Here is a 22405-nt window from a genome sequence, read left to right on the forward strand (position 1 = left end):
TTGGATGTACTGAACCCCACCAGTTTCATATGCGCATTCACCGAACACTTCTTAATTGGAAAAATAAAATATGATTTTATTCAAATTCAAAACATAAGTATATATTTTACTGGTGCACAAAATGAACCGTGCATCAACATCACTGTGTTCAAAGAACAAAACCATTAAAACATGATTTTCACACAAAAACAAAAACATAATAATGAATATTTACTGCAAATCAGTGTGACTTCTGCTGTTGCCTTTCAGAGACCAGTTCAGAAATGCGCGGCTTCACCTTGGCAAGTGCCACTCTCATGTCATTTTCGCAACAAAGTCTGTTCCTTTTCTTCGTTTTTATGTCCAGCATCCTCGAAAATGCTTGCTCGCAAAGATATGTTGTAACAAACGGTATGAAAATCTCCAGAGCTTTCTTAGCAATAACAGGGTACGTTACCATTTGTTGACACCAAAACGTTGAGAGCGTTGTTGTTCTGAAGAGTTGCTGTTGGAACTGGCTCTGCTGAATTTCAATGATTTCATCGAGGTATTCATCATTGACATCTGTTGTCTCAACACTAAACGTGAACGGCTGTCTCACCCATGCTGGATAAGACTCTCTTGTAGGGAAGTATCCAAGCTCATCTAAGTGTGTGGCAATTGCTTGCTTCAGTTCCGCGGGTAAAGAAATGTCTCCGATTCCAGATACATCTTCGATCTTACATACACAGTCGTCTAGCAGGGGAAAGTTTGCGAAGTTATCGTTCTCTATTCGTTGTTTCCATAATGGTAGCTTTTTTTGAAAAGCCTTCAGGTTTTCTTCCGCTTCGATGATGTTGACTCCACCGCCCTGCATCTGTTGATTGAGATGATTGAGAGCTGCGAAGATATCAGCCATGTACGCTAAAATGAGAATGAACTCAGAATTTTTTAAGCAATCTGCATGAAAATGTTGGTGCTCTTGCAAAAACAGGGCTAATTCCACACGCAGGGCAAAAACACGATTCAGCACCTGTCCCCGGGATAACCACCGAACGTTAGAATAGTACAAAAGTACCTCGAATTCAGAGCCCATTTCTTTACACAGCTCACTGAAGATGCGGTGCCTCAGAGCACTATTTCGCACATAGTTCACGCATTCCACTACAATTTTTAATACTTCTGCCAATGTTGGAGGTAAGGTTTTTGTTGCCAACGCATGCCTGTGCAGAATACAATGCGTAACAATGATGTGTGGTGCATCAGCTTTCACTAGCGCACCAAAACCAGACTTTCTTCCCAGCATGACCGGAGCTCCGTCCGAACAAACTGCAGAAACCATATCCCACGAAAGATTGTTGTCTCTGAAGAAGTCATCCACAGGTTTCTTCACATCGACTGCCTTAGCTGTTGTTGTAAGAGGCTTACAAAATAAAAAATCTTCCTTTATCAAGTCGCCTTTCACATAGCGCACGAATACAGCAAGCTGGCTTAGATTGGAAACGTCTGTTGTCTCGTCGAGTTGAAGGCTGAATTTTGCCAGGCTTGAAATCAGATCTGCAACTACTTGAGCCAAGATGTCTTTGCTCATGTCCTCTATTCTGTCGCTGATGGTGTCATTTGAAAGAGGAATTTGGGATAACTTAACTTCAGCCGCTTTTCCCAGCATGATATTCGCCATCTTCAACACAGCTGGTTTTATGAGTGTTTCACCAATGGTGTGTGGTTTGCCCTGCTTTGCGATCAGGTAAGCAACTTCGATGCGATGCTGTGAGGATCGGTTTGTTGATGGGTACAAAGCCGAGAACAGGCAAAGTAGCCTTTTCATCGAATCTGGCTCTCTTCACCTTGAATTCAGCGAGCGTTGTGTTCTTGTATTTTCCATCTCCATGCAGCTTAAGGAAGTGTTCTCTTAGTTTTGCTGGTGCTAGACTAGAATTGCTCAACTTGGCATTGCAAATAATGCAGTTAGGACGCTGACTCCCATCATGTTCCGTTATACATGTGAATCCATATTGTACATATTCGTCCGACCACTTTCTTTTTTTGCTCGACATAGTTAGTATGAAGGGATTAAAATATTAAGAAAAAAATCACATGACGTACCAATACGACAGTCACAAGTCGACTACTGGGCGCACCAAATTTCCTGCAGCACAGATAGGCCAAGCGATGTTGCGTGATCACCTGCAGCCAACGATGGCCAAGGGGGCGTGTCATCACGAATCATATGAGTCGGGTGTGTCTTATCCTCCGCCGAACCCCTAAGACTGACTCACCGAACCCCTGGGGTTCGATCGAACCCAGGTTAAGAACCACTGTTTTAGAGTATGATTGATTCTGGAAATTGCAATGGCACAGTGGGAAGCATGACAATTCATAAAGGAAGATAGGAACAGAACGAAAAGAGCATATAAAACAGACCCTAATGTGTTTTTAGACTCAATTGGTCAGCCTAGGGGTATACCTAATGAATTTAAGGCTAGAGATGAGGTCAAAGCAGGGCTATAATCAATATTAATTTGGATTACACAAAATAAGAATACAGAGTGGATCAATTATATTTACTATAATCAACAGAGATTTATTAATTACACTGATGATGCTTTATCTGCTTTAGGAGAGCAAGTACATGAAACAAGTAGAATGACATGGCAAAACAGACAGGCTCTTAACTGGTTACTGGCAAAACAAGGGGGTGTATGTGTTATGTGTGGAGATCAGTGTTGTACTTTCATACCAAACAATACCGCACCAGGAGGAACATTTAGTGAAGTCATGATTAAGTTAAAAAGCTTAATAACCGAAGTTAAATCAAATGCTGGAAGAGATAATCAAATGTGGGATTGGTTTGATTTAAAGTTAGGAACATGGGGAGCATGGTTTGCTAAATTAGGAATGTTTTTGGGAATTGCAATAGTAATAGGAGTGCTAGTATTTTGTTGTATGCTGCCTTTATTAAGGTCATTAGTTATTAAAGCCACAGTTAAGCAAATGGAATTGCTAAGATGTCAAGATCCAAGTACCTCCAATGAAGACAAAGAAGATGAATAAAGATGAGAAATACCCTGGGCGAAAGTGCTAGCCTAACCTCTCCCCAACGGGTGACCCTCTACGATACGTATCTGGGTTATCTGGGTATCTGGGTTGAAGACATCTACATTACACTTTAATGATATGATGAATGTTTTGATTATGTACTCCTCAAGACTATGGCAAACACAATTAGAGCTGAACCATCACAATCAAAGCTGAACCAATTGCACATTTAGGATTATAACATGCTTATATATTAAAAGAAAATGGAGACACAATATTTTACTCTGCTCTTAAAACAATTTGAGTAGAGATGTTTGGTTCTGTAATCTCCACCGGAGTGCGGTTGCATAATGGGGTCATTGGTAGTGCAATGGTGAGACTTAATTGAGTCACTAGATAGCATAGCTAAAGCGGCTGAATTATGAAACTGCACTCAGGGCTGTGACTCTAAAAAGTCACAAAGAGGGGATATGTAGGAGATTTTATCAGGTACAATCAATGTAAACATTGTTGATTTGTACCACAGTTATATCTGACAGGCAAACATACAGTTTACTGTGTGTGCATGAAGGCCTGTGGTCGTAATGGAATGTGTGCTCCATATATGTGTGACATTTGAAATATGTGCAAAAACAGGAATAGCATTACATGGGGGGCTCTCATGACCACTGGGAGAATTTATCTCTTCCAAAGGTGGTTCTGTTACTTCTTAATATGGTCAGACCAGAGTCAAAGAAGAGGATGATAGATAATACATGTTTAAAAAAGGATAAGCCCCAACTTGTTTGAGGAGATGTATTTAAGTGAACGAAACCCAGAGTTGGTTAGTTGCTCTGCAGAATGACTCAAAACCTAAGAATTTGAGAGTGATCCTTCACAGATTAAGGCAAAAACCTACAACAACAGCAAATAAACTGTTGCTTGTCGTACGGTAAGTTGTGAACTCTATTGCCCTCTGACACTCTCCCTGAGGGTCATTGACACTTTCCAAGAGTGTGAGTGTGTCATCGTCAAATGTTGTAAACTTTCAGCTCAGATTGGAAACTGAATTGACACAGACTGCCCCCAGTGGTGAAAAGCGGCAATGTGCCCTCCGACATTCCCTGTACTCTGATCGTTCAAATATTGTAAATGTTAAGAAGTTTTAAAGAATCTCGCACAGTGATTGACTGCAGCTGTTGTGACAACTTCTGACAACGTTTTCCTGTGTGATCTTACTGGAACTTTGTGACCACTATTGTGCTGTCACATTTGCTACTTTCCAAGTAAATGCACTGGTTGCACTTTTGCTAGGAGTTAGCATTCTTTCCACGCTGTGGTGTTTGTGTTTTATTTAATTACTTATTTACGATTACTAGGAAACTAGAACTTTTCAAGCATACCACATCAATTTGAACGCTCAGGAAGCAGCTAGTTAACAGGCCTCTGGAACAGAAGGGTAGTGACATCCAGAAATTGTCCAATCACGGCACGCATCGCTACCAAGAATATTCGAAGACTTAACCAATCAGACGCTTGTCACTACCTTGTTTCTACCAAGAATTGACCAATCACGGCCCATTCCGTTACTTGGAATTTTCGATAAATTGGCCAATGAGGTGCGCGTCTCTACCTGGTTGCCAAGAGGAATGGACCAATCAGCAGAAGAGCGATGCTGGAGCGGGTGTTATAATAAACATTTCATTCGGCGCACAAGTGTTTCTTCTGATTCGAGATTATTACTACAAATCCTTTGTTTTTGACGACGTTGAAACAGAGGTAAGTTTCTCTCTCTCTCTCTCTCTCTCTCTCTCTCTCTCTCTATATATATATATATATATAGACAGTATATAAATGCATATGTGTATTGTATGTATATGTGTATTGTACTTTACTGTAAGACCTGTAAACATACGCATATCCAACGCTAAGCATTTAAAAGTACTTTAAACTTACAGAATGGGTACCAAGCAAATTAAAATATAAATATCTTCAAATATATTTTGCCAACATACTTGGCGCAGTCGGTAGAGCATGAGACTCTTAATCTCAGGGTCGTGGGTTCGAGCCCCACGTTGGGTGTCACTATTAGCTATTGTCACAGGTATGTGCAAGATGTGTTCTCCCAGCCATTAAAACACTCTCTGTCTAGAGAGAATGGTGAATAAATAACAATCTATCTGCTTCCAAAGCAATATCACAAAAATCAAGCACAGTGCTGCTGCTTCTGTGTTTAACAATCCCCATTAACCAATAGGTCTCTTCAAGTCTCCTTTCAAACCCTTTTCACATATGAGGCACAACATGCTGTTGATTGCCACATCATAACCATGAAGGTGACTATTCACCTGTCTCTTTGGCGCAATTAAGTAGTGCATTTGGCTATTAACTGATAGTCTGTTGTTTCAAGCCTACCCAGGATGAAGATAGATTTTAAATGCCACAAAAGGCGTAGCCTGAGCATTGGGACAACCCCTTATTGCAGGTGGAGTAGTGAAACAAGCAAAGTGGAATAAAATCTCATTCCAAAGCATTTGCATTTCTTTACACATACCAATGTTCTGACATTTTGGTTGACTAATTACAGGACTGACTTGTCAAATCCTCAAATGTTTCATCAAGGCAAGGCAAGTTTATTTATATAGCACATTTCATACACAATGGTAATTCAAAGTGCTTTACATAGAGATTAAAATAAGAATAAAAAAAATAAGAATACTTGAAACAGTTTAGAATAAAATAAAATAAAATACAGTACAAACAGTCGGACACACAGTGGCACAGTGCTCATTCAGTAAATGCACAGCTAAACAGATGTGTTTTGAGTCTGGATTTAAATGTGACTACTGTAGGAGCACATCTGATCTCTTCTGGAAGCTGGTTCCAGCTGCGGCTGGCATAATAGCTAAAAGCAGACTCTCCTTGCTTAGAGTGAACCTTTGGTATTTCTAGCTGATGTGATCCTAATGATCTGAGTGATCTGTTGGGTTTATATTCAGTGAGCATATCTGCAATATCTTGAGGTCCTAGCCCATTGAGAGATTTATATAGCAGTAATAATACTTTAAAATCAATCCTAAATGTAACTGGGAGCCAGTGTAAAGACCTGAGGACTGGTGTGATATGTTCATATTTTCTGGTTCTGCTCAGAATCCTGGCAGCAGCATTCTGTATGAGCTGCAACTGTCTTATGGTCTTTTTGAGAAGGCCAGTGAGGAGTCGATTACAATAATCCACCCTGCTGGTGATGAAAGCATGCACAAGTTTCTCTAGGTCTTGACTGGAAACAAAGCATCTAATTCTTGCAATATTTTTCAGATGATAGTATGCTGATTTAGTTATTGCTTTGACATGACTACTAAAACTAAGTTCTGACTCTAGAGACACACCAAGATTCCTGACTTGATTTTTAGTTGTTTGACCCCTAGCGTCAAGGTATGCATTCACCTTGAGAACTTCATCTTTGTTTCCAAACGCAATGACTTCAGTTTTGTCTTTGTTTAACTGAAGAAAGTTTTGGCACATCCAACTGTTAACTTCATCAATGCATTGGCACAGGGAGTCAATGGGGCTGTAATCGTTAGGTGATTGGGCTAAGTAGATCTGTGTGTCGTCTGCATAGCTGTGGTAAGCAATTTGGTTCTTTCTCATTATTTGGCTCATTGGGAGCATATACAGGTTGAACAGGAGTGGCGCAAGAATTGAGCCTTGAGGGACTCTGCATGTCATGGACGTCCACTCAGACTTATGGTCTCCTATAGTCACATAATAACCTCTCCCTTCTAAGTATGACCTGAACCATTTTAGGACCATCCCAGAAAGCCCCACCCAGTTTTCCAGCCTGTCAAGAAGTATGTTGTGATCGACAGTGTCAAATGCAGCACTGAGGTCGAGTAGTACCAGTGTCATGTTCTGTTGTTTTATCTGGGCAAAAGAGAGACCTCTTGTGGCTAATTCTAACATAGCGTGCTGTTTACATTTACTAGTAGTCTCGCGTCAGTTCAATGTCTCACGGTGAATTAAGCGATCTCATATTTTTTCTCTCTGGATTTAATTTGGTCAGAAAACACGTTTACCTGTAAGTACAAAGTCATACAGTTATATTATAATCCAGCACTAAGAATACTAATAATGAGATCCTTTGTTTATGAAGTTGAGTTCGTTCTAAACGTGTATTTGATTGCATATGCTAAACGTTAGCCTCGTAATGTAATTTCCTATAGAAATTAGCATTAAGTTAACGCATTTATTTTTACACGTTCAACAGATTAAATTTCAATATTGTTCTTGAACAACTTATGTATTTGAATTGAATATTGAAATGTATTGTTCTTTGCAGTTTTACAGTGCTTCCTGAGTAAAGTTTGGAAAGGATAAACAAGCTTCATTCTTTGTCTTGGGGAAACTGTTAGCTATCTGCCGAGCTGTTGTAACAGGCTATGCCACGCCACACACACACAGAAGCGGGGGCAGAAAAGTAAAAAGGCATCTCTTCTAACGGCCAGCGTTTGTCGATCTGTGAGTAGAAAATCACATAAAGCAACCATCATGGCACACAGAATAGAAGAAGAGGATTTGGATGGATTAGAAACCAGATCACAAATATCTAACTGCTCAAGAATCAGCAGACAATCTGCAGCTAATTCTATGGCATTGAAGGCACGGGCTAAAGCAGAAGCTGCACGTGCGGAGCTTGCATTTGCTAGAAAAGAGGCAGAGCTAATAAAACAACAAGCCATTCTAAACGCAAGTTTGCATGAACTGAAATTAACAAGGGCATTGGCTGCTGCTAACGCCGAAGCTGAAAGCCTTGAAGCAGCTGCTGAGGAGGAAAACGAACTGTTAAATCCACTTCAGCAAATAAAAAAAAACACAATACCTCTAACTCCAGTCGAAATTCAGTGCGGAAATGCTGCAATGCAGATTCCTATAATACATCTAGGTCACCAGCCTTATCATAGTGCAAAAGCAGCCAATACAGTAAATTTAGCTTCTGTTTCACATTCAGATGCAAGACCACATATGTCCTCACCAGTGCGCCAGCTTTTCATGGACAGTAGTGAAGCGAACAGATGTGACAATCAGGTCAACGCATCACCAAGTGAAATCAGTGAACACAGGTTTCTTGAGCAGACTCAACACCACTCGTACAAAGGAGAACCAATCTGGACCCCAAACCAGATATGCAGCACTGCACAGAGAAAACCATACAGCTATAGTGAGCTCTCTCACAATGTGAAACAAATCAGTGACGATTTCAAACCTCCCCAGCCTTACTACACACAGTCACTCCCTATGTACAACACAAGCCCACCCAGTGCAGTGGCTGCAACAGACCTAGGGAAGTACCTGATGCGACGAGAGCTGGTGAGCTCGGGCCTACTGAAGTTCGACGACGAGCCGGAGAACTACTGGGCCTGGAAGGCGTCTTTTAGCAGCTCTAATGATGACCTGAAACTTTCTGCTAGAGAGGAACTTGATTTGCTGTGCAAATGGCTCGGGCCCTCATCATCTGAGCAAGCTAAAAGGATCAGAGCGGTACACATTCACAACGCACCCACAGGTCTCAGAATGTTATGGCAAAGACTGGAGGATGTTTATGGCTCACCTGAGGTGATTGAAAATGCTCTTCTGAGAAAAGTTGAGGAATTTCCTAAGATCTCAGTCAAAGAAAACCACAAGTTAAGAGAACTGGGAGACATTCTCATGGAACTTGAAGCAGCCAGAGCAGATGGATACTTACCTGGTCTCTCATATCTCAACACCTCCCGTGGAGTAACCCCAATAGTCCAGAAACTCCCTCTCAACCTACAAGAGAAGTGGATTACTGTAGGATCACGTTACAAAGACCAACACAGGGTGCCATATCCTCCCTTTGGAGTCTTCGTCAACTTTGTTTGTGAACAGGCAAAAACACGCAACGATCCTAGCTTTGCCAGCATTACAGGAGCATGGTGTGCAACAAAGACAGAAAAGAGTGTTTATCAGCCAGCCAGTCATCACATGGGAACATCAGTTGCTGTAAGAAGGACTGAAATCTCAACAAGTGGCAGCGACAGCGATAATACAACAGTAGTCCCGAAACAAAAGGATCCCGACAAACAGTGCCCATTACATAACAAGCCTCATCCATTGAGAAAATGTCGTGGCTTCAGAAACAAAACTCTCGAGGAAAGGAAAGCGTATCTGAAGGAAAAATACATCTGTTTCAAGTGCTGTGCTTCAGCCACTCATGTCGCTAAAGACTGTAACAGGCCTCTGCTGTGCCAGGAGTGCAACAGTGACAAACACCTGTCAGCGCTACATCCAGGGCCCGCCCCATGGAAAACAAATGTTCATGTGAGTACCGTGGATCACAGCGGGGAGCGGCAGCCGCTGGAGGCCATTCCGTCTGTGACGTCCAAATGCACAGAAATCTGTGGGAGTGTGAATACGTCAAAATCCTGTTCCAAAATCTGTCTCGCTTTAGTGTATCCTGCTGGCCAAAGAGACAAAGCCATGAAGATCTACATTGTTCTTGACGAGCAGAGCAATAAGTCCCTTGGAAGAACAGAATTCTTTGAACATTTTGGAATTCAAAGCGCAGGGTCGAGGTACACTCTGAAGACCTGCTCAGGAGTGGTGGATACAGCAGGGCGACGCGCCAGCAACTTCATAGTGGAGTCAGTAGACGGCAACATCCACATTCCCTTGCCTACTCTGATTGAGTGTGACATGCTGCCAGATGACAGGTCCGAAATACCATCACCAGAGGTAGCCAGACACCATCCTCACCTCAAACACTTGACAGACAAAATCCCAGCCCTGGATCCCAACGCGTCCATCCTCCTTCTACTTGGGCGAGACATAATCCGGCTGCACAAAGTGCGTGAACAATGTAATGGGCCACACAATGCACCGTTTGCGCAGCGACTCGACCTTGGATGAGTGATAATCGGAGATGTGTGTCTGGGAAGAGCACATAAAACTACTACTGCCAATGTCTTCAGAACCAGTGTGCTGCCAAGCGGACGCCACTCCATTCTTAACCCATGCGTCAGCAACTTAATGGTCAGAGAGAAGATTGACAATGCTGTACCACCCCACACCTTTCTATGTGTGTCTCATACAGCCAATGAAGCAGATAGCCTGGGCAGAGACGTGTTTCAAAGAACACAGCGCGACGATCAGCTTGGCCTGTCCATCGAAGATGAGTTGTTCCTTGACCTCATGGATAAGGAAGTCTACATAGACGAAGCAAACTGCTGGGTAGCACCGCTACCATTTAAGCCAAACAGGCAGCGTCTGCCCAACAACAGACAACATGCTGTCAATCGCCTCGCCTCCCTCCGTCGCATGCTGGAGAAGAAACATGGCATGAAAGAACACTTCTTCAACTTCATGCAAGCAATGTTTGATGCCGACCAAGCGGAGCTTGCACCAGCACTGAAGCCACAACAAGAATGCTGGTACCTACCAATATTCGGTGTTTATCACCCAAAGAAAAAGGATCAAATACGTGTAGTGTTTGATTCCAGTGCTAAACACTGAAGGCACCTCACTTAATGACGTTCTTCTCAGTGGGCCTGACATGAACAACACCCTACTGGGGGTACTCATGCGTTTCCGCAGAGAGCCTGTAGCAGTAACTGCAGACGTTCAGCAGATGTTCTACTGCTTCATTGTACAGGAAGATCATCGTGATTTTCTAAGATTTTTGTGGTTCAAAGACAACAACCCAAACAAACACATCACTGAGTACCGCATGAAAGTGCACGTTTTTGGCAACTCTCCTTCCCCTGCAGTAGCCATATACGGCCTGAGAAGAGCAGCCTCGCATGGAGTAAAGGAACGGGACAGTGAAGCTACACACTTCGTCATGAGAAATTTCTATGTGGATGATGGGCTTTCCTCATTCCCCACTGACTGAAAAGGCCATCGCTGTACTGAAAAACACTAAAGAGATGTTAGCAGAGTCAAGCATCAAGTTACACAAAATAGCCTCTAACAGTCGTACTGTGATGGATGCCTTTCCCCCTGAGGAGCGGGCCAAAGACTTGGTGGATCTAGAGCTAACTGTTGACCCCTTGCCACTGCAGCGGAGTTTGGGACTCTCCTGGAACTTGTAGTCAGACACGTTCACGTTCCGTGTATCTAGAGAGAAGAAGCCATTTACTAGAAGGGGAATCCTGTCTACAGTCAATGGACTTTACGACCCCCTGGGGTTTGTAGCACCTGTCACAATCAAAGGAAAGGCCTTAGTTAGGGAGCTGTCTGCCGAGCAAGCTGAATGGGACGCTCCTCTGCCAGCACCAAAAGAGGAACAGTGGAGAATGTGGACGGACTCACTCTGTGAGCTTGAGCAGCTTCAGATTGACAGACCCTATGCGCCAGTTTCCTTGTGCTCCACAAAACACAGAGAACTCTGCGTTTTCTCCGACGCCTCCACTATGGCCATATCAGCAGTGGCCTATCTCAAAGCAACAGATAAAAATGGACACACTCACATTGGATTCCTCATGGGCAAGGCAAAGCTGGCTCCTCATCCCCCGCACACTGTTCCACGGCTCGAGCTTTGTGCTGCTGTATTGGCGGTTGAATTGGCAGACTTAATTACAGAAGAACTCGATGTAGACATTCACAAAGCCACATTCTACACAGACAGCCGGATTGTATTGGGCTACATAAACAATACAAGTAGAAGATTCTATGTATATGTCGCAAACAGAGTCACACGCATCAGAAAGTCCTCAAGCCCGGAACAATGGCACTTTGTCAGCACAGAACACAACCCTGCAGACCATGGGACTCGCTCAGTGCCAGCAGCCATGTTGAAAGACACCAACTGGTTCAAAGGTCCAGCCTTCTTAGCCAAAGACACCTCACCGCCAGAAGAGTTTGAGCTCATTGACCCTGAAGCAGACACAGATGTACGCCCACAGATCCAAGCTTTCATAACCAAGACCTTCGAAGGAGAGCTGGGATCAAACCGATTTGAACGCTTCTCCAGCTGGAAGTCACTTATTCGAGCTGTTACCAAGCTCATACATAAGGCCAGGTCTTGTGCAAAGGGCTCAATCAGCAATACGGATGAGAAGACACAAGCAAAACGAATAATCATCAGAAACGCTCAACACGATACATTTGCTGAGGAGATGAAATGCCTTTCCAAAGGTGTAGTCGTTCCAAAGTCGAGCCGTCTGAGGAAACTGAATCCTATTGTAGATAAAGATGGCTTGCTGAGAGTTGGAGGACGCATTCTTTTGGCTGTCATACCCTGGGAAGAGAAACATCCAATCATTGTTCCCAGAAAACACCACGTAGCAACCTTATTGGTGAGGCATTACCATGCAAAGGTTGCTCATCAGGGAAGGCATCTGACAGAGGGTGCTGTTCGCTCTGCTGGACTGTGGCTGATTGGAGGCAAGAGACTGGTGTCAAGCATCATACATAGATGTGTGACTTGTAATAAGCTGAGAGGAAGAATGGAAGAACAAAAAATGTCAAGCCTACCTTCTGAACGACTCGACCCAGGTCCTCCGTTCACAAATGTAGGTGTCGATGTGTTCGGCCCATGGACCGTAAGCTCAAGACGAACTCGCGGCGGCATTGCAGAGAACAAACGCTGGGCAGTCATCTTTACTTGCATGGTAACAAGAGCTGTGCATATCGAAGTGCTCGAGTCTCTGTCCTCCTCAAGCTTTGTTAATGCACTAAGGAGATTCACAGCTGTCCGTGGTCCTGTTCGCCTGTTTCGTTCTGACCAGGGAACGAACTTCATTGGGGCATGCAAGGAACTTCAGATCAAACCTGATGATCATGAATTAAGTACTTACCTTCACAACCAAAGCTGCACCTGGACCTTTAATCCTCCCCACTCCTCACATATGGGTGGAGTGTGGGAGCATATGATAGGTATTGCCCGCAGAATACTGGATGCACTGCTGTTACAGACAAACACTGCCCACCTGTCTCATGAAGTTTTGGTCACACTCATGGCGGAAGTCATGGCCATTATGAATGCTAGACCCCTTGTTCCTGTGTCATCTGACCCAGACATGCCCACAGTGCTCACACCTGCCATGCTGCTAACTCAGAAAGTCGACCCAGTGCTGCCACCAGCGGGAGAGTATGACCTTAAAGACCTGTACAGCAAGCAGTGGAAACAAGTACAGGCGTTGGCAGACTCATTCTGGAAACGCTGGCGTCAAGAATACCTGGTGTTACTCCAACCAAGGAGAAAGTGGCATGTGGACAAGCCAAACCTGAGTGAAGGAGATTTTGTGCTGCTCAAGGATGCTCAGGTCAAGCGGAATGAATGGCCTGTCGGAGTGGTGGTAAACGCCATTCCCAGCAAAGACTCTAAAGTTCGCAAAGTGGACGTTAGGGTGAGCAGACAGGGTACTCAGCGGGTGTATTCTAGACCAGTCTCAGAAGTCGTTTTACTTGTAAAAGGGGAATAGTGTTATAATACATTATAACAAGCGGGGAGTGTCATGTTCTGTTGTTTTATCTGGGCAAAAGAGAGACCTCTTGTGGCTAATTCTAACATAGCGTGCTGTTTACATTTACTAGTAGTCTCGCGTCAGTTCAATGTCTCACGGTGAATTAAGCGATCTCATATTTTTTCTCTCTGGATTTAATTTGGTCAGAAAACACGTTTGCCTGTAAGTACAAAGTCATACAGTTATATTATAATCCAGCACTAAGAATACTAATAATAAGATCCTTTGTTTATGAAGTTGAGTTCGTTCTAAATGTGTATTTGATTGCATATGCTAAACGTTAGCCTCGTAATGTAATTTCCTATAGAAATTAGCATTAAGTTAACGCATTTATTTTTACACGTTCAACAGATTAAATTTCAATATTGTTCTTGAACAACTTATGTATTTGAATTGAATATTGAAATGTATTGTTCTTTGCAGTTTTACAGTGCTTCCTGAGTAAAGTTTGGAAAGGATAAACAAGCTTCATTCTTTGTCTTGGGGAAACTGTTAGCTATCTGCCGAGCTGTTGTAACAGGCTATGCCACGCCACACACACACAGAAGCGGGGGCAGAAAAACCAGTACTGATAATTTGCCTGTATCAGTATTTAAGCGAATATCGTTTATTATCTTTATGAGCACTGTCTCTGTGCTGTGATGCGATCGGAAACCAGATTGAAAATTGTCAAAGTATCCATTTGAGTTCAAGAATTTGTTCAGCTGATTGAAGACAACTTTTTCAATGATCTTGCCTATGAAAGGAAGATTTGAGATCGGTCTATAGTTGCTTAATATGGTCTTATCCAGATTGCTCTTTTCAAGAGGGGCTTGACAACTGCAGTTTTCAGGGAGTTTGGAAAACTCCCAGAGAGAAGTGAGGAGTTTATCACTTCTAGGAGATCTGCTTCTAAACAGTTGAACACACTTTTGAAAAAAGATGTGGGAAGTGCATCAAGGGCGCAGGTTGATGTTTTAAGGTGCCGTACGGTTTCTTCCAAAATTTTGCCATCAATTTCTTTGAAATCAGACATAGTAACTACTTTCTCAGGTTGTGGTTTGATTTGTCTGACCCCAGCACAACTCAAGGATGTGCTGATCACCTTTCTGATATTATTGATATATATAATTTTTTATGATGCGTTAAAGGTCTTTTCGAAGTGTTATATTAGTTTGCGATCTTGATCTGCAGCACTTATCATGTTACTGTCTCTCTTATGATTAACAACAATAGATTCCTACATTTCTTTTGTTTATAATTTTTTATAAACATGCATGCAAAAACATGCATAAAGCCATGTAACATAACCTAGAGGTCTTTTTTTGTTACAGATAGATAAATGTCCAATGCAGGTCCGTGGCCAGGCAGCGCTTTTTGGTGCACCTCAGAAATGCATTTGTGTATTCCATCCTCCTAAGGTATACATTTCAGACATTCAGGTAATTATCTGCTTCATGTGATGTAAATTTGCTGTGGGATGCTGCAATAGTGGTTAACATTTTTATTTCTATTTATAAAGCTTCAAACTAGACGCATACTCAGATTATGAAGCATAGATTTTATTTATGACCTCATAATACATATAAATACAGCAAGGAACAAAAATGATTGAAATGGACATATATATTTTTTATAATATCAGTAATAACTGGCCAAGTTATTACTGATATTATATTTATTGAAATATATATAAATGGCCATGAATGTTACATTTTGCAATGTCTTTTCTTACTTTAGATATTTTCATGGACTTGGTATGGATCAAATCCAATGATAGACATTTTTAATTCGTATCACTTTTTGGATATTTTTGTATTCACTACCATCACTTTCTCTGCTGATGGTCATAAAGATGGCAGATGCACAGAAAAAGTCACGTGACTGAAACCGATATAAACAAAGCATGTTTTTCTCATTCTTGTTGATTCATTTACCAGCCCACGAGTGCTTCAACTGCCTCCAGTCTTGCCCCTGTACCGGTCTCTACCTCCGTCCAGGCCTCTGTCTAGGCCTCTACCTCTACCCCGATCATAAGACGGCCTGCAATTAATGTATCAATGGTAACATTATTTTAATTTGAGTAGGTTACCTACCCCTGCAGTCCTTTAGTGGTTGGCAGGGTGATTATTTGTGTATTGGTCCCTTTGGCATCAGCAGAGATGTGTAATACATCACAGTTTGGGGATTTCTATCTTCAATAGGTTCATGAATATTTATATCTTCAACTTTCCAACATATGTATGATTTTACATGAATGCCAATCTGTTCTGTTATCCCTCACTATTAGTTTACAAAGCCACGGTTTGGAGGGTCACTTAGTACTGCTGCCAAACCCAACCTAAATGTACCAAGGTGGGTTCAGGTAATTTAAAAAGACCTTAACATGTTTTATCATCATCATCATTATGTTTATGTTAATATTGTACAATATGTGTCCTTACAGCCTGGTAGTCACAATCCTTCTCCTGAAGCCAGTCCCGCTCTTACGGCCTCTGTGAATGCCCGACTATCTGTAAGTACCTGTGTGTGTAGTATAAATGCAAACTTGAGAAATAAAAATGCAATGGTTTATTACATCTCTAATCTTTCATTGCATTAGAATCAGGAGCATGTTGCCTCTTCTGTGCCTGGCCCTACTCTTACACATGCACCCAGCCCTGCTCATGCACCCAGCCCTGTTCCTGCACCTGAGCCAGATCAATTTTGGCTGCCCACTGAAATGAGGAAGACAATCCCCTCACAGGATCAGAGGTGGATTTCGTCTGTGCTCTTTCATGAGGCCAGACCTCAGCCAGACTTGAAGCTTTGGTATGAGCCACCAGTCCCTTCCCTCATCTACCACCAGGCTCCATCACCAGACCGCTTTTTTAACCACAGGCTTTTGGTATGGATGCCCTACCACTTGTGGAAGTTTAGAGTGTTCTGTCCTGCATGTGGGAAGCAGCTCACTGGCTACGGCATCCACAAGAGGGCACGGAAGGTCCTGGACATCGACAGATACTACCTTATGGTAACAGAGACTCTCAGGTGTACTGTTTGTCGCTTGAATTACCTGTCTACCAGCCAGACTGTCCTGGACCAGATCGACTTGCCCCATAGGAGACTGTTCCATCTGATCTTGACCCAGAAGTGAGTTATCAATCTACACACACCATACAGAATTTTGAAATCAGTTTATAATCATGATAGTTATAACACCTGTCATTAATATGGCATGGTTAATCATCTCATTTCACAAGTGTATATGCAGAAATGTGTAATATAAAGTAAATTCATAATATAATGAAAGTGTTTTTATTTAGCATGGAATAATAATTGAAGCAAATCTCCTATTGTACTCAAAGGTATGCATGTGACATTCAGCATGCTGAGGGAGAGGACGCTGGGCAACAGCCCCACCAGGCTAGTAAAGCAGCTGAGGGAGAACCATGGGGAGGAGTGGCTTGATCGCTTGGCACACTATATGGAGGAATGTGCGGCTTTTATCAACCACCCTGGCCTCTTACCTGTTGTGTGCCAGAAGCCTCCAGAGCCCATCGACGTCCCGACCAGCAAGTGGCTCCTGTCGGTTTACGGGAGGGACATTATCAGCCGTATAGACCACATCAAGGCCAGCATTACCTCCACATTTGGAACCATTTTAAAAATGGACTCAACAAAGCAGGTAGTTCGTTGACATTATTACTGGCCTTTAAACTTTTGTAAAAAAGTTTTTTTGTTCTAAAATGTTTTTGAATCATTTGTGCTATGCATTATTCATATTTTTCATGTATATTGCTTTTGATTTCAGATCACAAGAAAACTGGCGGGCACAGCCAGGGGGACAGCACAGTGGCTGACGTCTCTTGGAAAAGAGATGGGGCAAATACTTATCAGTGTCCTGACTGCTCAGGAAGGACCTGGTCTAGACACCATGGTCTCCGGCCTGACCAACAGGTTCAGCCAGGCGGGTGTGGCTCCATCAGTGCAGCTGTATGTGGATTCTGGCTGCTGCGTAGAGAAGGGGCAGAGCAAGCTACAGGCCAGGTTTGGAGACTGGCCTGACCTCGTTATCAGACTGGACATCTGGCACTTCATGCGTCGGCTGGCAGTGGGGTGCACCACCGATGCCCATCCTCTCTACCCAGCTTTCATGGCAAGGCTCTCTGCATGCATATTTGAGTGGGACCCACATGATGTTGCGTTGTTGCGCCAAGCAAAGAGAGAGCACCTGCAGGAGGAAGGGGTGCCTGTCATCACCGATGACCTGGTGAACCGGCGCATTACCAAAAAGGAGCTGGCTCTCTATTGTCGTCAGCGGACCCGTGGAGTAGAGTCCACGACCCGCCACATTGACAAGCTTCTGCAGGAGCTGAAGGGGGAGAAGGGGAGAGATCTGATGGGTGTTCCTCTGCTGGACACAGAGAGGATAGAGCACATCTGGCGTGTGCAGGTGAAGCATGTGAAATGTATCCAGGATGTGCCAGGTGTGTCTCTCTACACTGAGACAGGGACCACCACCACCAAGGGAGGGATAGTTCTCACCAAGTACAGGTGTGCTAGAGGCTCAACCTCCCTTGAGTCTTTCCACTGCCACCTGAACAGGTTCATTCCAGGTTTGTGGCTTATTCTTATTGCAGTATAGTATGCAATAGAATATAATATCACTTCATGAAATATTCTTATCCCAATTTCATGTTTTCCATTTTTCACTTCTTTAAAGGAACCAGTGCTAACACACTGAATTTTCAGTTGTATCTCCTGGAAGGCCTGAACAGGTGGAACCAGGACAGGGCAGCAGCATCCCTTGCCACCAAACCCTCCTCTCTTCTTACCTATGCAGGCAAGTTAGTGCAGTCCATCAATACTAACAGCCTGAAGGTTTTTGGTGAGAAGCTTGTGCCCACCTTCCAACCTCCTGCACAGTACACTGGTAAGACTCTCACAGTCCATTGTAGTGATGTCAAACGTATATATGGGACAAAAATTCTAACCTGTGTGCATTAGGTCTTGCAGTGTGCATGCAGCTAATAAAGCAGACACTCTTTATTGTGTCATTCATAATAATCAAACATACAGCAATATTGACAAGGTAAAGACGAAATTGTTTACTGCTCATGGCTTGGTAATTTTAGTAGCTTTAATAAACATCAACAGTTATATATTGTGAAACTCTTAGAACTTTGTTCTATGTCTTATAATGTGTTTCTTTGTTCATTGTATTACTGACTGCTGTTTACTTGTTTTTTTAAAGCAATATTTGCAAAGGCTCAGTGACCTTGTTTTCATTTATTTATTTGCATTAATATTGAACTTTTTAAATAGTTCAAATGATTGTGTTCATTAGCAAATTAATTTTGTTTTTCTGTAGTACTGAAATTGGTTTCGAGAATCGTGAAATTTTACTGGTATTGGTACCGACTACTCAAATTTTGGTATTGTGACAATATTAGTACATTATACAGCACAAGGTTTTGTACAGAAATGGGTTTCCTGATAATGAAAGGGCTATTTGTTTACTAATCTGCATTCTGTTTTTATTTTAGGAGAGCTAATTGGAGTGGACTATCTACTTAGTCAGACAGGGCAACCACTTCAGGCAATGGATGCTGACTCTGAGAACACAGACCAGCTGCTGGAGGAAGTAAATGTAGAAGAGCAGGATGAGGGATTTGAGGAAGAATTGAATGAGGACCCTACACTGAGTTTCCTCCATGAAGTTGAAGCTGACTGGACCCCGCCCACAGTTCAGTCAGCTGCACACTTCTCCCAGCCAGCTGCACACTTCTCCCAGCCAGCTGCTGCCTCCTCCCAGCCAGCTGCACACTTCTCCCAGCCAGCTGCTGCCTCCTCCCAGCCAGTTGCACACTTCTCCCAGCCAGCTGCACACTTCTCCCAGCCAGCTGCACACTCCTCCCAGCCAGCTGCACACTCCACCCAGTCAGCTGCACACTTCTCCCAGCCAGCTGCACACTCCTCCCAGCCGGCTGCATCCACAGTCCAGTATGAACCAGGTTCCCCCACTCAGGAGCAGGAGATTTTGGTATGTAAATATAACAGTAGGAACATGCCATATTTATTAAGTAGAAATTAATTTTGAATGCGATGAAATGATTGTTAATGCTATCATTAAGATGTCATTTTATTGATCTGTTTTTCTTTACAATTTGAAATGATACTGTTTCATGCTGTGGATGAGCAAAATATTCCTGGGATGGACCGGGTGGACAGCCTGGCTGAGGATTTGGTGGAGCTGAGGACAAAGACAGGGCTAACACTTAGCAGACAGCAGGTCAGCCAAAACTTTAAATGCCCTAACATGGAAAAGAAATCAGTTATTCAAAACAGTGGAGTATGCTTGTTAAATTTGATCAGTTTCCTTTTAACTCATCTATGCTTCCATCCTTTATTCTTCTTGAGGTTGAAGACATTGTGCGCCTGTGGCAGAACCTGCTTCATTATGACAAGCAGCGGGTGGTGTTTGCTGCTAGACACCAGGACAGGCTGACCACTGGGAGGTTCAGGTCTCCAAAAAAGAAGGCTGTTTTCACCCCTGGAGTGGACAGCCTGAAGCGATGTGTGTTGGGGTCCACAGCTTCACCTGCCCAATGGCCAGACTGCTGTCGTCTTGTTGAGGCCATTTTCATCAGGCTCTGTTGCATCCACAAGTGTCTTTGAAAGAAGGGAAAGAACTTGCTGACGAGGTGGTCTCTTATATTGCGGGATTACCGCAGGATCCGACAGCTTATCCTGGCTAACGGTGCTATCATGCAGAGCACCACTCTGCAGCTGGTGGAGGTCAATCAAACAACTCTGGTCCAGTGGCACAATTATAGGATTAAGAAGCAAGACCAGACTCTTCTGCTGCAGGGGATTGATCTGCCTGACACTCTTAGTGTTGCTGCTGAGCCTCTCCCGCCTGCCTGTGTCCGTGCTGTTGCTCCACCACAGGTCCAGAGAGAACAGCATGTCTACAACCTGCCACAGAGCACTGCAGGGCAAGCATTTATGGTTCATTATGGTTCAAGCAAAGAATAAAACATTTATGGTTCATAGAACAGTTACTCGTCTTTGATTCATCTTTGACACTGTCCTTTTGCTTCAGTAATCATTCTGTGAGCCTGGGTAAAATTATTTTAATAAAATTTGTATATATACTTAGCATGGGTTATTTGTTTATAAAACATATATATATATATATATATATATATATATATATATATATATATATATATATATATATATAAACACATTGCACATTTCAAGCAAATTAATATTAATATGGGTAATCAATAAATATAAAACATGCATCTCACACTATGAAAAGTGGACTTTGTAATAAGACAAATACAAAAACAAGGCATAAAAACATACACAAATTAAAAAGTATTCATACATTAACAAAAGTATGCATACATTTTATGCAATTTCCAGTTAAATATAATGATCAAACCACCCATAAATGAACCTGGGTGATGAGTGATTTACTTATTTCACTACCAGCATTTTTAACTGTAATCATATATGAAGAAATGCTTTAGCTTGCCTTTCATTAAACAGAATCATTATCAAACTAAACAGAAGTCAATCAATGAACTTATCCCCATTTTCTATGTAGAATATAAGTTGTAATATCAAAGTTTAATTTATGTCGGAGGTGGGACTCGAACCAATGTCCTTCTTGTCTCTGTTGTAACATGTAATTTCAATACAAAGCTGATTTTTTCAGTGATATATGACTGATATATATATATGAAAATTAATAAGTGATATATGAAAAATGAATAAAAGTTGCAGGGGGGGCTTTTGATCTTTTCTTCTCTTTCTTTCTCTCATTTTTTCTTCCTTTTCTCTTCTCCCCCCTCCTTCCTCTTCTTTTTCCCTTAACCCCCCCCCCAAACAGACTTATCAAGCATGTACTTCGAGCCCCACGTTGGGCATCACTATTAGCTGTTGTTACAGGTATGTGCAAGATGTGTTCTCCCAGCCATTAAAACACTCTCTGTCTAGAGAGAATGGTGAATAAATAACAATCTATCTGCTTCCAAAGCAATATCACAAAAATCAAGCACAGTGCTGCTGCTTCTGTGTTTAACAATCCCCATTAACCAATAGGTCTCTTCAAGTCTTCTTTCAAACCCTTTTCACATATGAGGCACAACATGCTGTTGATTGCCACATCATAACCCAGAAGGTGACTATTCACCTGTCTCTTTGGTGCAATTAAGTAGTGCATTTGGCTATTAACCAATAGTCTGCTGTTTCAAGCCTAACCAGGATGACGATAGATTTTAAATGCCACAAAAGGCGTAGCCTGAGCATTGGGACAACCCCTTATTGCAGGTGGAGTAGTGAAACAAGCAAAGTGGAATAAAATCTCAGTCCAAAACATTTGCATTTCTTTACACATACCAATGTTCTGACATTTTGGTTGACTAATTACAGGACTGACTTGTCAAATCCTCAAATGTTTCATCACACAGTGTACAGAAGTGTGCAAAGACAAATGACTGAAAAACAAATAAAAGAAACACTCTGCACAGCCCTCTTCTTAAAACGAACCTTTCTTTGGAAGATCCTATTGTCAGACACCTGTGAATTGGGAGGATTCATTTCAGGCATGTACTTTGAAGATATACCAAAAAATGGCATATATGCCGAGAGAGAAAAGGTGGTAGAGCATGAGACTTTTAATCACAGTGTCATGGGGCTTTAGCTCCACGTTGGGTTTAACGTTTAGCTATCGCCACAGGTATGTGGTACTAGTGCAAATGTATCCTCCCTGCCATGCAAACACTCACTGACTAGAGAGAACGGCAACATTTCTGGGAACTTGTCCAGAAATTCAGAACAGGTAACAGGTCTCCAGCTATCTGCTTCCAAAGTACTATCTCTAAAAATAAGCGCAGTGCTGCTGTTAATGTGTTTAACAATCCCCACTAACCAATCTGCCTCCTTTCAAACCCATCAAGTATGACACACAT

The 22405-nt window shown here is 42.5% G+C and overlaps 1 protein-coding gene and 1 non-coding gene across 2 annotated transcripts; one reads left to right on the forward strand and one right to left on the reverse strand.

Moving 5' to 3' along the window:
* Positions 1-220: 220 nt before the first annotated feature.
* On the reverse strand, positions 221-1786 carry LOC127648952 (protein ZBED8-like). Its single transcript, XM_052133798.1, has one exon. The coding sequence runs from the start codon at positions 1784-1786 to the stop codon at positions 221-223; it is 1566 nt and encodes a 521-aa protein (XP_051989758.1).
* A 3195-nt stretch (positions 1787-4981) lies between these two features.
* Positions 4982-5061, forward strand: trnak-cuu (transfer RNA lysine (anticodon CUU)). Its single transcript has one exon. It is a non-coding gene; the product is annotated as a tRNA-Lys (tRNA).
* The last annotated feature ends 17344 nt before the right edge of the window (positions 5062-22405 follow it).

Source organism: Xyrauchen texanus, chromosome 9 (assembly GCF_025860055.1).
Source record: "Xyrauchen texanus isolate HMW12.3.18 chromosome 9, RBS_HiC_50CHRs, whole genome shotgun sequence".
Lineage (NCBI taxonomy): Eukaryota > Metazoa > Chordata > Actinopteri > Cypriniformes > Catostomidae > Xyrauchen > Xyrauchen texanus.

Excerpts from the sequence above, each read along its gene's own strand:
- LOC127648952 (XM_052133798.1), bottom strand. The coding sequence starts at position 1,786 with ATGAAAAGGCTACTTTGCCTGTTCTCGGCTTTGTACCCATCAACAAAC.